This window comes from Podarcis pityusensis, assembly GCF_964106645.2.
Source record: "Podarcis pityusensis genome assembly, chromosome: 7".
Taxonomy (NCBI): domain Eukaryota; kingdom Metazoa; phylum Chordata; class Lepidosauria; order Squamata; family Lacertidae; genus Podarcis; species Podarcis pityusensis.
The window spans coordinates 83,822,119-83,836,059 of NC_138031.1; the positions used below are offsets into that span (position 1 = coordinate 83,822,119).

At 42.9% G+C, this 13,941-nt stretch overlaps 1 protein-coding gene across 3 annotated transcripts in view; it reads left to right on the plus strand.

Annotated features, from left to right (window-relative positions):
- Positions 1–13,941, plus strand: part of DGKH (diacylglycerol kinase eta) — a 113,175-nt gene that overhangs the window by 85,114 nt on the left and 14,120 nt on the right. For 2 of the 3 annotated variants that reach the window (XM_081014659.1, XM_081014660.1), the window contains exons 26-29: positions 2,694–2,786; positions 3,797–3,916; positions 6,875–6,983; positions 9,177–9,307. In XM_081014659.1, coding sequence (XP_080870785.1) covers positions 2,694–2,786; positions 3,797–3,916; positions 6,875–6,983; positions 9,177–9,307 — 453 coding nt within the window. The remainder of the gene's footprint in view (positions 1–2,693; positions 2,787–3,796; positions 3,917–6,874; positions 6,984–9,176; positions 9,308–13,941) is intronic. The other variant, XM_081014661.1, reaches the window with a different exon arrangement.

Sequence of the window (13,941 nt, forward strand, 5' to 3'; positions counted from 1 at the left end):
CTGAAACCAACCTTGGAGATAGGATAGAAAATACCGAATTTTTTGCTCTATAAGACTCACTTTTTCCCTCATAAAAAGTAAGGGGAAATGTGTGTGCATCTTATGGAGCGAATGCAGGCTGCGCAGCTATCCCAGAAGCCAGAACAGCAAGAGAGATTGCTGCTTTCACTGCGCAGCTATCCCTCTTGCTGTTCTGGCTTCTGAGATTCAGAATATTTTTTTTCTTGTTTTCCTCCTCCAAAAACTAGGTGCGTCTTGTGGTCTGGTGCATCTTATAGAGTGAAAAATACGGTACATTTTAATGTATTTTTAATCTTTGTTGGAAGCCGCCCAGAGTGGCTGGGGAAACCCAGCCAGATGGGCGGGGTACAAATATATTATTATTATTATTATTATTATTATTATTATTAAAAACCATGTCCCCAATACCCATCACTCTGTTCAGGAGGATACTATGGTTGACGGTACTGAAAGCTACCAACAAGTCAAGTAAGAATAACAGGGTCATTGAATTGCAGAGTTCTCCCTGCAATGCAGGAATCTCAGTTAAAGCATCCATGACAGATAGACATCCAACCTCTTATTATGTCATCACCAGTTTAGACATTGTTTTTCTTTTGGGTGAAGACAGGGTCAAAGTAGGGTTTGAGTAGTTCCCCCTTCTCTCTGACACCCAAGAGCATTTCTCTGTCTTCTCCACGTAGAGGACCAACCACTTGCTTCGGACATAGCCGAGGGAAACAGCCCGCATTATTTTTAACCTCTCTTGCACTGATGGCATTACACTTCCCCATTCTTCTGTAATAAAGGCCATCCATCAGGGCGACCAAGGAAGATTCAGTCCCCCAAGCAGCCCTGAGCCTCGACTGGAAAGGTAGCCTGTTTCATCCAAGAATATCTGCAAATTTCGCACAACCGTTCTCCAAAATGGGGGTGTTTGCAACTGGGCAAGAGATGCCATGAACTAGTGGGCCTCCTTTAGGCTTTTTCCGGAATCATTGAATCACCACCTCTTTCAGGATAGCTTGGAATATTCCCTCCTGCCAATTGATGTGTATTGATCATACTGTAGACATATCAGGTCCTGCCTCCCTCCCCTGGCAAGGTTTAATAAGCCTCGAGAGGGCAATGGTAAAGGGAGGACATGGTTGGCTGCATCCTTGCAAGCCATTCAGGTTTTTTTTTAATGAGGGGTAAGCAGCAACACCCACACAGGGGGGATGTTTTAAACCAGGCACCCCCAACCTCTGGCCCTCCAGATGTTTTTGGACTACAGTTCCCATCATCCCTGACCACTGGTCCTGTTAGCTAAGGATCATGGGAGTTGTAGGCCAAAACATCTGGAGGGCTGCAGGTTGGGGACGCCTGTTTTAAACCAAATGCATCTTTATGATGGCTGATCAGTCTGAAATGAGGCCTTGTTATGTATAATGTTTTAAATACTCTCTATTTGCACGCTGCACCTCAAGTTTGATTAGAATTCCGGCTGTGGAGGAATGATCCTGTCACTTATCATTTTCGGGTACAGTGGTACCTCAGGTTACATACGCTTCATGTTACATACTCCGCTAACCCAGAAATAGTGCTTCAGGTTAAGAACTTTGCTTCAGGATGAGAACATAAATTGTGCTCCGGCAGCGTGGCAGCAGCAGGAGGCCCCATTAGCTGAAGTGGTGCTTCAGGTCAAGAACAGTTTCAGGTTAAGAACGGACCTCCGGAACGAATTAAGTACTTAACCCGAGGTACCACTGTATTGAGAATGGATTACTGAGGCCGTTGACTTTAGGACTGTGTCAGGCAGCTGACAAGGGGAAAAAGGTTCCCCGTGATCTTTCTTTCTCAGTGCCGCAAGTAGAGAACAAGGACGTTTGCAGAGCAAGTAGCACAATATGACGCCAGCAGGTGATCCCAAAACAGGCACTGCATGAACCTCCCTAGTCCTGGAGGAGATTTCCTTTCTGACCCTTAATACAGCATTTAAAAAGGTAAAGGTACCCCTGACCGTTAGGTCCAGTCACGAACCACTCTGGGGTTGTGGTCTCATCTCGCTTTACTGGCTGAAGGAGCTGGTGTACAGCTTCCAGGTCATGTGGCCAGCATGACTGAGCCACTTCTGGTGAACCAGAGCAGCGCACAGAAACACCGTTTACCTTCCCGCCGGGGCGGTACCTATTTATCTACTTGCACTCTGACGTGCTTTCAAACTGCTAGGTTGGCAGGAGCTGGGACCAAGCAACGGGAGCTCACCCCGTCGCAGGGTTTCAAACCGCCGACCTTCTTACATTATAGTGGTACCTTGGATTACAAACATCTCAGGTTGCAAACACCTCGGGTTACAAACACTTCGGGTTACAGACTCCGCTAACCCGGAAGTAATGCCTTGGGTTAAGAACTTTACCTCAGGATGAGAACAGAAATTGTGTGCCAGCAGCCCGGTGGCAGTGGGAGTCCCCTTTAGCTAAAGTGGTACCTCAGGTTAAAAACGGTTTCTGGTTAAGAATGGACCTCCGGAACAAATTAAGTTCTTAACCCGAGGTACCACTGTATTTCAGCACAGCCTTTCAACAAACGTGGTCAAAAGAGTTAAGGACCCTGTTAAGATTTGGAAAGGAAAAGCCAGCTGCGTTTATTTGATTTTTCAACTATTATAAACTGTTTACGAGTAAATGTGCTCCTTGGTTTTCTTCCCACAGAGCCTTACCAGAAACACTGCCCTGGAAGTCGCTGTCAACATGAAGGCTTTGCATGATGAAACCAAATCCTTGCTAGTAGGAAGAGCTCCTTTGGTAAGTGAACTTTTTCTCCCTGTTCAAATTCAGGCACTGGACAGAGACTTTTCTAAATTTTTAAGGAACCTCTTGGTTTGTACGATTAATTCTAATTGATTTTAGCCATTGCATGCTTTTTGAAAGTTTTATGTACGTTGCTTAGAAATTCCTGTGATTGAGTGGTGTATTAATAGCTCAAATAAATAGATAATAAATACATAAATAAACTTGGAGGACTGGGCACTTTTGGAGCAGAACTTCAGTATATATTTTTTTGTGTTATCTCAGCACCTCATTTCTTCATCTGTGTGGTGGCTATAGTTGCTCCTGACAACACATGTAATCAGTAGTTTACAGCACATGTACCCAGCATTGGTTGGGAATAATAGGAAACGGAAAATCAGTGCAATTTTGAAAGGTGCAGTTTCCCATGTTATTTAAAATGGCATCCAATTGCAATTTAAAAAATAAAAATGGTAGTACATACGGCACGTCTATTTAGTTGTAAAAGTTGGGAAATTACCGTATTTTTCGCTCTATAGGACGCACCTTTTCCCCTCCAAAAATGAAGGGGAAATGTGTGTGTGTCCTATGGAGTGAATGCAGGCTCCTTGGTGTCAGCGATAGCAACGCGAAGCCTCCGAAGCTACACGTTGCTTTCGCTGAAGTCTGGAGAGCGAGAGGTGTCGGTGCGCACCGACCCCTCTCACTCTCCAGGCTTCAGGGATAGCTGCCTGAAGCCTTTGGAGCGCAGCGGGAACTCGTGCTGCGCTCCGAAGGCTTCGGGTTCCTTTTGCTGAAGCCTGGAGAGCGAGAGTGGTTGGTTTCAGGTTCCAGACAGAGCAAGACTCTCCTGGCTTCGCTGAAGGGGCACTGAGCAGAGAGGGGGAGATTTTTTTTTTCTTGTTCCCCCCCTCTAAAACAAGGCGCGTCCTATGGTCGGGTGCGTCCTATAGAGCGAAAAATATGGTAGATGCTCCCCTTTAAAGGACACAGGCCCCGTAACATTTTGTGATTTTTTCCTGCAGCAGTTAGAATCCCCTCATGAAGAACTGCTCTCAACAGCTGTGCACAATTTAGAGAGTGAATTAAGGAAGGTGGCTGAGATTCCCTGGCTCTTGTATGTTCTGCAATTAAATGACGATGAGGTGGGTGAAATTCACACTTGCAAGCCTGCTTTCATTTCATTTCATTTTTAAAATATATATATATATATATCTTTATTAATTTAAAATAAATACAGTTATGAAAAACAGACATACATACAAGTAAACAAGCATAGAATCAAACAAATAACAGAAGAAACAAACAAACCACCACACTGTAAGATATAAGAAGATTAATATAATTATCTTCATATATACTCCTGGTATTGAACACAATTATAAAACTTATAGAGAATAAATTTAACACTGACTTCCAATTAATCTCACTTAACTTTGTCTATCCATTACTTTATACCGCACAGTTACATATTTCTTATATAATTTCTTTTTACTTCCCTACAAACTTACATTTATACAATACAGGGATCAGTCTAATTCTGGCAAGATGTTTCCTTTTATTCCATAGTTTTCTAAATATTCTTTAAATATTCTTTTTATTAAATCAGTAAATCGAATCATGCTGGCATCCAAAAACTCCTTTGCACGTTATATCCATCTTTGCTATTGCTTTTTTTTTTTGGTCAGTGGTACCTCCGGTTGCGAACAGGATCCGTTCCGGAGTTCCGGCCGCATCCAGAGGAATTTGCAACCGGAAGTGCCACTTCTGCACATGCGTGCGGTGCGTAGAGTGCTTCTGCGCATGCTCGCATGGCGAAACCTGGAAAATTACTTCCGGGTTTGCCGCGTTCGCATCCTGAAAGATATGCAACCAGAGGTGTGCATATCTAGAGGTACGATACGATAATCTTTATTGTCATTGTCCCATACAGAACAACGAAACTGAAAATCTACATCAGACATTCGAAAACCAACAAGTCTGCTATCCCAGCTATCCCAGCCTGGTTAGCCCCCTAAAAACTCTGATACCCCATAATTAAATACAATATACTCCCATAGAGACTACCTTACACTGCATTTAAAACCAAAATCGCATTTGAATAGAAACTTTCTCAGGCGGCTAGTCCTAGTCTTTATAACCCTGCACCTTCTTCCAGAAGGCAGAAGCTGAAAGAGATCATTTCCAGGGTGCGCACTATCCTGCACTATCTCTGCAGCTTTCTTATGGCACCTGGAAGCGTAGATTTGATCCAAGGTGGGAAGAGTGCACCCAGTTATTCTCTCCGCAGTTTTCACAACCCTGGATAACATTGTTTTTTCCCTGACTGTGCAGCTCCCAAACCACACACAGAGACCATAAGTTAATACACTCTCAACAGTAGAATGGTAAAATGCCATCAACAGGTACTTTGAGAGATTATTTTTCCGGAGGATTCTCAGAAAATATACCACTGTAAAGGATCTACATTTGCTCCCAGTGCATTTCTGAGCACAATTTAAAGTGTTGGTGCTGACCTTTAAAACCCTAAATGGCCTCAGCCCAGAATATCTGCCCATTCAGCCCAGACACTGAGACGTCTTCTGGTGGTTCCCTCCCTACAAAAAGTGAGGTTACAGGGAACCAGGCAGAGGGCCTTCTTGGCAGTGGCACCTGCCCTGTGGAACACCCTCCCATCAGATGTCAAGGAGATAAAGAACTACACAACTTTTAGAAGACATCTGAAGGCAGCCCTGTTTAGGAATGCTTTTAATGTCTGAGGTTTTATTGTGTTTTAAATGTTTTGTTGGGAGCCGCCCAGAATGGCTGGGGAAACCCAGTCAGATGGGCGGGGTACAAATAATGAAATCTTAATCATTCTTATTATTGGGAAGGGTTTGTACCAACACCTGACCAATGAGGAATTTGTCAGCAAATGGCAGAAAACCATGGCTAAAAAAGCCACCTCTATTGGTCTGTCACCCCCCAACTGTATTACCTGGGTTATGAAGGCGCCCAAAATATGTTAAAGCAAAGATTATGGGATAATGCACACAGTGACTTGCGATCTCAATCACACGCAGTCTGTAGTCCGCTGGCAGTAGGAGTACAATATGGGTACAGTATGTCTTTAAGTTAACATCTTACATTAAAAACCTGACAGTACCAAACTATCAAAGGCTTTTCACCAAAGCCAGACTAAACGTCTTTCCTTCTGCAGTTTTGGATGTCAGGTTGAGAGGAGTTCCCTACCAGGACAGACTTTGCTCGTGTGCTCAAGACATCGATTCCATAAAACATATTTTGTTGCATTGTGCAAAATATGAGCAAGCCAGGGCTGAACTGATACTACCCTTGCTGGTACCTTTCCTGGGAAAATCAGAGGCTCACTATGTCAGGTTCCTATTGGAAGACCGGACAAATGCTAGAACATTAGCAGTGGCAAAGTTTTTGTCGGTGGTTGCAAGAACCAATGATCCCTATATTCTGAACAAATCCTTGTTTAACCTGGAGGTAGGCTGTATGAATTGTGTATTGCTTTGTAATGATTTGTTGGGTCTCTGGACTGTAATAAAGATTGATGATGATGTTATTGCTTACACCTACAATAAAGCAGCCACAAATGGGAAACCTTGAAAATATTTTTCCTTCTCCCCTGCCCCATCCCACCTTAAGTATGTTTTCAAGCCCAATTTAGCTCCTCCGTTTGGGGTGGATTGGAGTAGGTTAGGAAGGGGAATCTTCTGCATTTTTTCCCTTCTCTTGGCCAGACAGATAACATGTACTGGACATTAAAACTGCTGCCTGGCTGGTCAGATTTGCCTATGTGCTGACATAATGGTGGAGAAATGAAGCTGGTTTATAATAAGGGCTGTGCTTTTTGGACTGTTCTTGTGACTTTCACCCTCTTTTCAATTTGACATCCCCCCCCCCAAAAAAAGTCACTGAAGAAGAATTACCGTCTGAGGTGCCTTCCAGAAAGAGTGAAAGTTCCAACCTACAAATATTCTGTCTTCCCATTTTTCAAATGCAAGTTCTGTCCTTGAAATTGCCATTCTCCCCCCCCCCCCCGAATTTTTAAGTTTTGCTTCTCAACATTGTTTTTCCCTCTCTTTTGTTTTTAGGATCCTCCTTTGGAATATGCTAAAAGAAACAACAGAAGCACTGTATTCCGCATAGTGCCAAAGTTTAAAAAGGAAAAGGTTCAGAGACAAAAGACTAGCCCTCAGCGTGGTATGCTTTATAAAAATAACAATACTGTAATAATAATGTGGCTATGGGGGAGACGTGGTTCAAATCTTTCATTACATGCTCAGATGATGAATCGTTATCTGACTCAGCTTTGAGCTGAAAGGAACCTTGACCCATGTCCTTGCATAAACGACCTGTGGTCTGTTTTTGGAGGATGTGAAATATCTCTCACTGGTTTGACTGTCCTGGGATTAGCTAGCCCTTAAAATCTAATATAGCCATACCTTGGTGGTCAAACGCCCTGGAACGCAGACATTTTGGCTCCTCAATGCCGCAAACCCGGAAGCGACTGTTCCGGTTTGTGAACGTTCTTTTGGAACCCGAATGTCCAATGGGGCTTCCGCGGTTTTCGGTTGGTTGCAGGAGCTTCCTGCAGCCAATCAGAAGCCGCAATTTGGTTTTTAATGTTTTGGAAGTCGAACAGACTTCTGAAACGGATACCCTTCGACTTCCAAGGTACGACTGTATTAGTTTTCAAACGGTGTCCCAGGAAATCCTTGGGATTCATCCTCATTTCAGCAATGGCCAGCAAGCATCCCTTGTCCTCTTGTCCTGTTCCTCCTCTGTACTGTACAGTTGCAGACAAGTGTTTGGTATGTTCTGGGGTGCGCGCTCAGTTTATGCCAGAAAGCAGTGTATTTCAGAAGCCTGTTCCAGTGTAATTTTTGAGTTTAAACAAACTTTTCAACCCTCTTCTCCCATTGTTACAGAATGTGTACAGGTTACCACTTCACTATTGATTATAGAGATCTCAGACTAGGGTCCTTTAGCAGAGAACATTTTTGAAAATGCTAAAAAAAAGAAGAAGAAGAAGAATAGCAAGCACATAATTCTTAATAAATGTAAGAGGCTCACAAAGTACTCATAACCCACCTACTTTCAGCAGCCAGAAACACCATAACCAGACACTGGAGAGACCTGTCAGGAGTAACTTGGACCAATGGTACCAAATAGTATGGGAAACAGCCCTACTAGAAAAATTAACTAATAAACTGAAACTGACACGGGGACAAACAGAAGAAGACGCCTTCACCCCGGTATGGCTCCCCTTTATCACATACACAGCCCAACAGGACAATGACAATAATCCACCAACAGCATACAAATCAATATGGCTAACCTGATCCAAAACACCCACCCACCTCGCTCACACACGAAAACAAAGATCACCACAGCCAATCACAAGCAAACAATCACACCCTAGGCCAACCCCAACCTCTCTCACCACCAAAGGAACACAAGTGAACAACACAAGCAACGCTGACACCAAACTCTACATACATTAAACATAATAGAAACACCGCCACCCGACCCCACCCCCATCCATCTTCCCTCTCTCCACCCCCCCTTTCTTTTTTCTTTCTTTTTTTCTTCTCCCCCTAATGCCTCAACAAATGAAACGGATTTGTAAAAATGTTACATGGGAGGAAAAAAATACGAGGCATTACACTTACTTCTGTAAAACAAGAAGATCCTTAATAAAATATTTAAAAAATAAAATAAATGTAAGAGGCTTCATTGAAATAATTGGTTAGCTGTTGCTTACACTTCAGAGGCATCGTGTGTCACATCCAGCTTCTGAAACGAAATAGCACTGCGTAAAACACATGAAAATTGAAACAATGGCTTATGTACTCATTCTTCTTTATTAAATTCCTTTCTCAGTTTAATGTGGGCAACTAACCTTGGAGAACAATGTTGACAGAACTTTTAAATGTGCTCTTTTGCCTGATATGGCTAATAGATAATTTTCTGAATTAAGGGCTGTAGTTGTTTATGTTTTAATGAGTACTGATTTTTCCCCTACTAACATGGAAGCCAATAAATCATCATTTGTGTGCAGCAGAACATGCACAGACCTTGTAGTACATCTTCTAATATGGTTACAAGTTAATTAGTTGGTGTTCAGGAAGCTTGGTAGCTTTGATGCTGAAGCTGAAAGCATGGCTGCAATACAGAATGCCCTGTCTTTTTTTTTTTAATTTAACATACATTCACAGGTTTTGTTTAACTGCATGGAAAAAAACGAAGCTGCCAATTTTTTCAAGACTATATTTGACTTTTGCTATCACTGCCGTGTTCTAGTCTGTTTCTCACCCTCTGTGGCCTAACCTTTGCTTGTGATGCGAGTTGAGCATGTAGAAATTAAGGGGGTTTTGCTCTTAACTTTGGTAGTTCAAAAATGGGGCACAGATGAAGTTGCTGCTTGGCTGGATCTGCTCAGTTTGGGAGAGTACAAAGAAATCTTCATCAGCCATGACATCCGAGGCTCTGAGCTTTTACATCTGGAAAGGCGAGATCTGAAGGTATTTTCTATGTGCTACTTTTCTGCTTATGATCATTTTTCTTTGATAGAAATTAATTAAAAACTTTCCTCTGTCCCTATTCCAGCTGCGTGCTTGTAGCTTGGCTTTTAGTGTGCAAACTTGCAAAACAACAAACCAACCAACCCCAAACTAACTAACTAACATGCTGTTAGTTAGGCCAGACTCTCATCTTCTTATTAATAGGAATATTGGGAATTTGCTTCTTTTAATGATTTATACAGAGTAATGGTGGAACCGGGCTTTGAGAAATCGTTAAATGTATTGGCTGTATTGATTTATATGAAAATAACTACATTAACATTAAAAGGGCTTATGTTGGAGATAGTTTGTAATCCATCAGCTGGCCGTTATCAAGATACATGTGATACAAGATTTTAAAATACACCCATCCCTCACTCTGGGTCATAATCCCTTTCTATTTGAGGCATTCTGGGGTAACCTCTAAGTAGGCGTTCTGCATTTTGTATCTGTCACTGCTGCTAGTCAGACCAGCTTTGTGGATTAGATAGACAGTTCTTTCTGCTCCAAACAGAATTGTCTGCAGAAGCAGCTTGACAGGTGAGGTCGAAACACTGTGTGAGCCTCCTGGCCGGTAGGTTGCTGTGGCTTGCTGGAAGGGAGAGGGGCAAGGCTGTGGGGAGCATACCACCTGGAGCGCTGGATTGGCTCCATGGATGTGTTCGCACCACCTCTGTCTCCCCACCCCACCCCACCCCGTCTCCCCCTTCTCCCTGTCCCTCCCACTGTTCAACAGTGTCCCACCTGCGAGCCACTTCTGTGTGTACATTTCCAGGAGATTTTCTCCACTCTTCCACTACCACCGCTCCTGTTCTACATCTGTCTTTCATTTTAGGCTATAATCGTTGATGCTTGGGGCAACAAAGAAATCTTAATAGTGAGTAGAGAGGCCAGGAGTTGTCTGTGGATGTAATTTAGCTTATTCCTGACATCTCCTTAGCAGGAGGGAAATTGTCTTAGGCATAATGTTTAGTTTCTGTTTTTAATTATCAGTTAACTCAATTGTGTTCATAGTTCTAGATTCCAATCCTGTCTGGCATGTCTAACACTAGCTGTATGAGGAACCGTATTATGGAAACTTGTGTCCTGAAACAGCTGGCTTCCTTCTGCTTGTTTTCTGGCCTTTAGCAGGTTTCTGTAGCACCACCTCAGTTTCCTGGGCATCAGTGAAGCTGTTATTCCTAGTTCCTGATGTTTTTCTGGTATACCTATAGTGTGCTGCTGTGCATTTTGCATCTGCGGGTGTTAAATTTTCATTAATCTTTTTCCTGGAGAAGGTGAATGGAGGTGTATCGCTTTCTCAAATTAATAGCGTCTTAGGGAAGGTATAGACAATTGCCTTAATTGAGCGTTAAATGCAACAGGTTCGGCAGAAGAATTGTGCAATTTGCAAGTTTGCAATGAGCCCACAATGCCTTAGTTTACACGCATTTATACAAACAAGGATTCACGGGAATTGCAATGTTGTATGAATGACTCTGTTGAAATTTGGAGTGAAATATTCAGACTTATTTGAAAATTTATAATCCTCTCTTTCATAAAATATGACAAGGCAGCCTATAACATATAAAATGCAACAAAACCAGTCTGTTAATATCTATAAAGCTATAAAATCTATAATCTATAATTAAAAGCATCAGTAAAATGTCAGTAAATATTGGTTGTTTTAAGGAAAAAAACATATTGTGAAGACCTGCCTGAACTGTGCCATTTTCAGAAGACATCAGAAAGGAGGCAGGGACTGTTCCTGCTGAACCTCTATAGGCAGGGAGTTCCACAGGAAAGAGAAGGGCTTGCACCCTAAAGGCTCAATTCCTAGGGGAGGCCATCCAAACCTCAGAGGCCTGGGAGAAATGAAAAAGATGATATAACTCTTGATACTACTAATAATTGGTTAATTTAATCATATTTCTTTCCTATTGGTTATGAACATATCTAGAATTACTTCTGATTATCGTGTCATTTTCCAATTTCACTATTTTAGTGGAAATGCCTAGTTTCTCTTAAGAAACTAATACTCATTTGTTAAGTATGAGAAAGGTAGTTTACATGTGTATTTTTATATAATAAATCCTGACATTAAAAAGTAGCTGAGACATTTCCCTCTGTTAGTAAGCTGTCCAGTTTTTAACTAGTTATGAAAAGTACCCCCCCCCATTATATTTTGGTTAAAGGTAAAGTTAAAGGGACCCCTGACCATTAGGTCCAGTCGTGGCCGACTCTGGGGGTGCAGCGCTCATCTCGCTTTATTGGCCAAGGAAGCCGGCGTACAGCTTCCGGGTCATGTGGCCAGCATGACTAAGCCGCTTCTGGCGAACCAGAGCAGCGCACAGAAACGCCGTTTACCTTCCTACCAGAGCGGTACCTATTTATCTGCTTGCACTTTGACGTGCTTTCGAACTGCTAGATTGGCAGGAGCTGGGACCAAACAACGGGAGCTCAACCCATCATGGGGATTCAAACCACCGATCTTCTGATCGGCAAGCCCCAGGCTCAGTGGTTTAACCCACAGCGCCACCCACGTCCATATTTTGGTTACGGTACTTCTAAAGTTAATGGACTGCTTTGCATGACATGGTAAGCCATGTGTTTGTGTGGGATCCCAGAGATGGGTTTGGCAGGAGCACAAAGAAATCTTGAGAACAGGCCCCAGACGGAGGGGACCCATAGAACAGGGTCACTAGGACTGAGTCTTGGAAGAAGAAGAAGAGTTTGGATTTGATACCCCGCTTTATCACTACCCGAAGGAGTCTCAAAGCGGCTAACAATCTCTTTTCCCTTCCTCGCCCACAACAAACACTCTGTGAGGTGAGTGGGGCTGAGAGACTTCAGAGAAGTGTGACTGGCCCAAGGTCACCCAGCAGCTGCATGTGGAGGAGCGGGGAAGCGAACCCAGTTCCCCAGATTACGAGTCTACCGCTCTTAACCACTACACCATATGCTTCAGGCTGTTACAGGTCCTCTTTGTTCCAAAATACATGTTCAAGAAAATGGCATGGCACAGTCATCCCTGAACTGTACCCCACTGCCATTCAAGTCAGGGTGAACATAAAGGATAATTCAGTAATGGGAAGTAGCCTCAATTGCAAGGGAGAATTTTTGTGTAAGCCTTCTCTGTGAGAGACTCGCTTTTCCTGTGTTGGGTAGTAGGTTAATGAGAAGAAGCGTTCAAATACTGTAGATATGATTGTTTCCTTTTTCCATCCCACAAACCTAGTTCAATTTGTTGCACTATTTTTATGGAAAGGATCCCATCTGCAATTTCTGAAAAGGCCATAATTGTGTATGGTCAAAACACACTAGGTGAAATTAGGAGGGATTGCCAACAATAATTTCCTGGACACCTGCCCCCTTTCTACCCCTGTTTTTATTTTATTTTATTTTATTTTATTTTATTTTATTTTATTTTATTTTATTTTATTTTTTTGCAAGATGTGTAAAGCAGAATGCAGACGGGTTAAATGCATGCAAGTAGAGGGCATACTGTATAAATTTCATTTTTTTGTTGCTGATCGTTACAAAATATTTGATTAGGGGGATTATTCAGAGCACTTCCTTAAAAAAGACCGGCCTTGGAAGTTGAGTTGAAGGAACTAATTTCTGGAGTAATCTTATTGCATCTTCTGTGTTAATCAGGCAAGAATTTTGGGTAGACATTTTGTAATGACTTCTTCTCAGAAGGAAGCTTTTCTCCATATCCTCTGCTTACCACCTGCATCCCTTGTTAGGATACTTGTTTAATCCCAGCAGCTTCGTGACGATCTCCATGTAATGACAAAGTGACACTTATCATTCTGAAATGTGGGCGTGCAGTGGTTTTCCAACTTGGGTGTTCACAGCGCAATAAACACATCAAAGTCTCTGTGCTTTTCCCACACGTAGAGGAAAACCTATTGTTCTCTGAAGGGACCTTGTCATTTCTGCCAGTCAAGAGATTCATTCCACCAGATATTAAAAGAGAGGGACCTAAACTGGGCTTTTTTGGGGGGTGGACATACACATAACAGAAGACAAATCTGAGATGTCTTGGGCAGAAAAATCTGTTGTGGGTCATCACATTTAGGATACAGTGGAGGTAGAATGTAGGAATCTGCCTTGTACTATCAGACCATTCATCCATCTAGCTAGCTCACTGTTGTCTAAATGGACTGCCCCACCTGGAGGTGTGGGGGGTCTGAGCCTCTGTACAAAGCACGCTTTCTAATGCTGAGATGCAGCCCTTCCCCCAGAGGCTGACATTTTCTGGATATATCGAGAAACCTCCTGTTTAAATGTCCCATGAGTTTACAGTGGTGCCTCGCAAGACGAAAAGAATCCGTTCCGCGAGTCTCTTCGTCTTGCGGGTTTTTTCGTCTTGCGAAGCAAGCCCATTAGCGCTTTAGTGGATTAGCGCTACAGTATTAGCGGCTTAGCGGTCTTAGCAGATCAGCTGATAAGCGGCTTAGCGATCACCTGATAAGCGGCTTAGCGATCAGCTGTTAAGTGGCTTAGCCGATCAGCTGATAAGCGGTTTAGCGGCTTGGGAAAAAGGGGGGGGGAGGAAAAAAACCCTGCAGGAACTCGCAAGACATTTTCGCCTTGCGAAGCAAGCACAT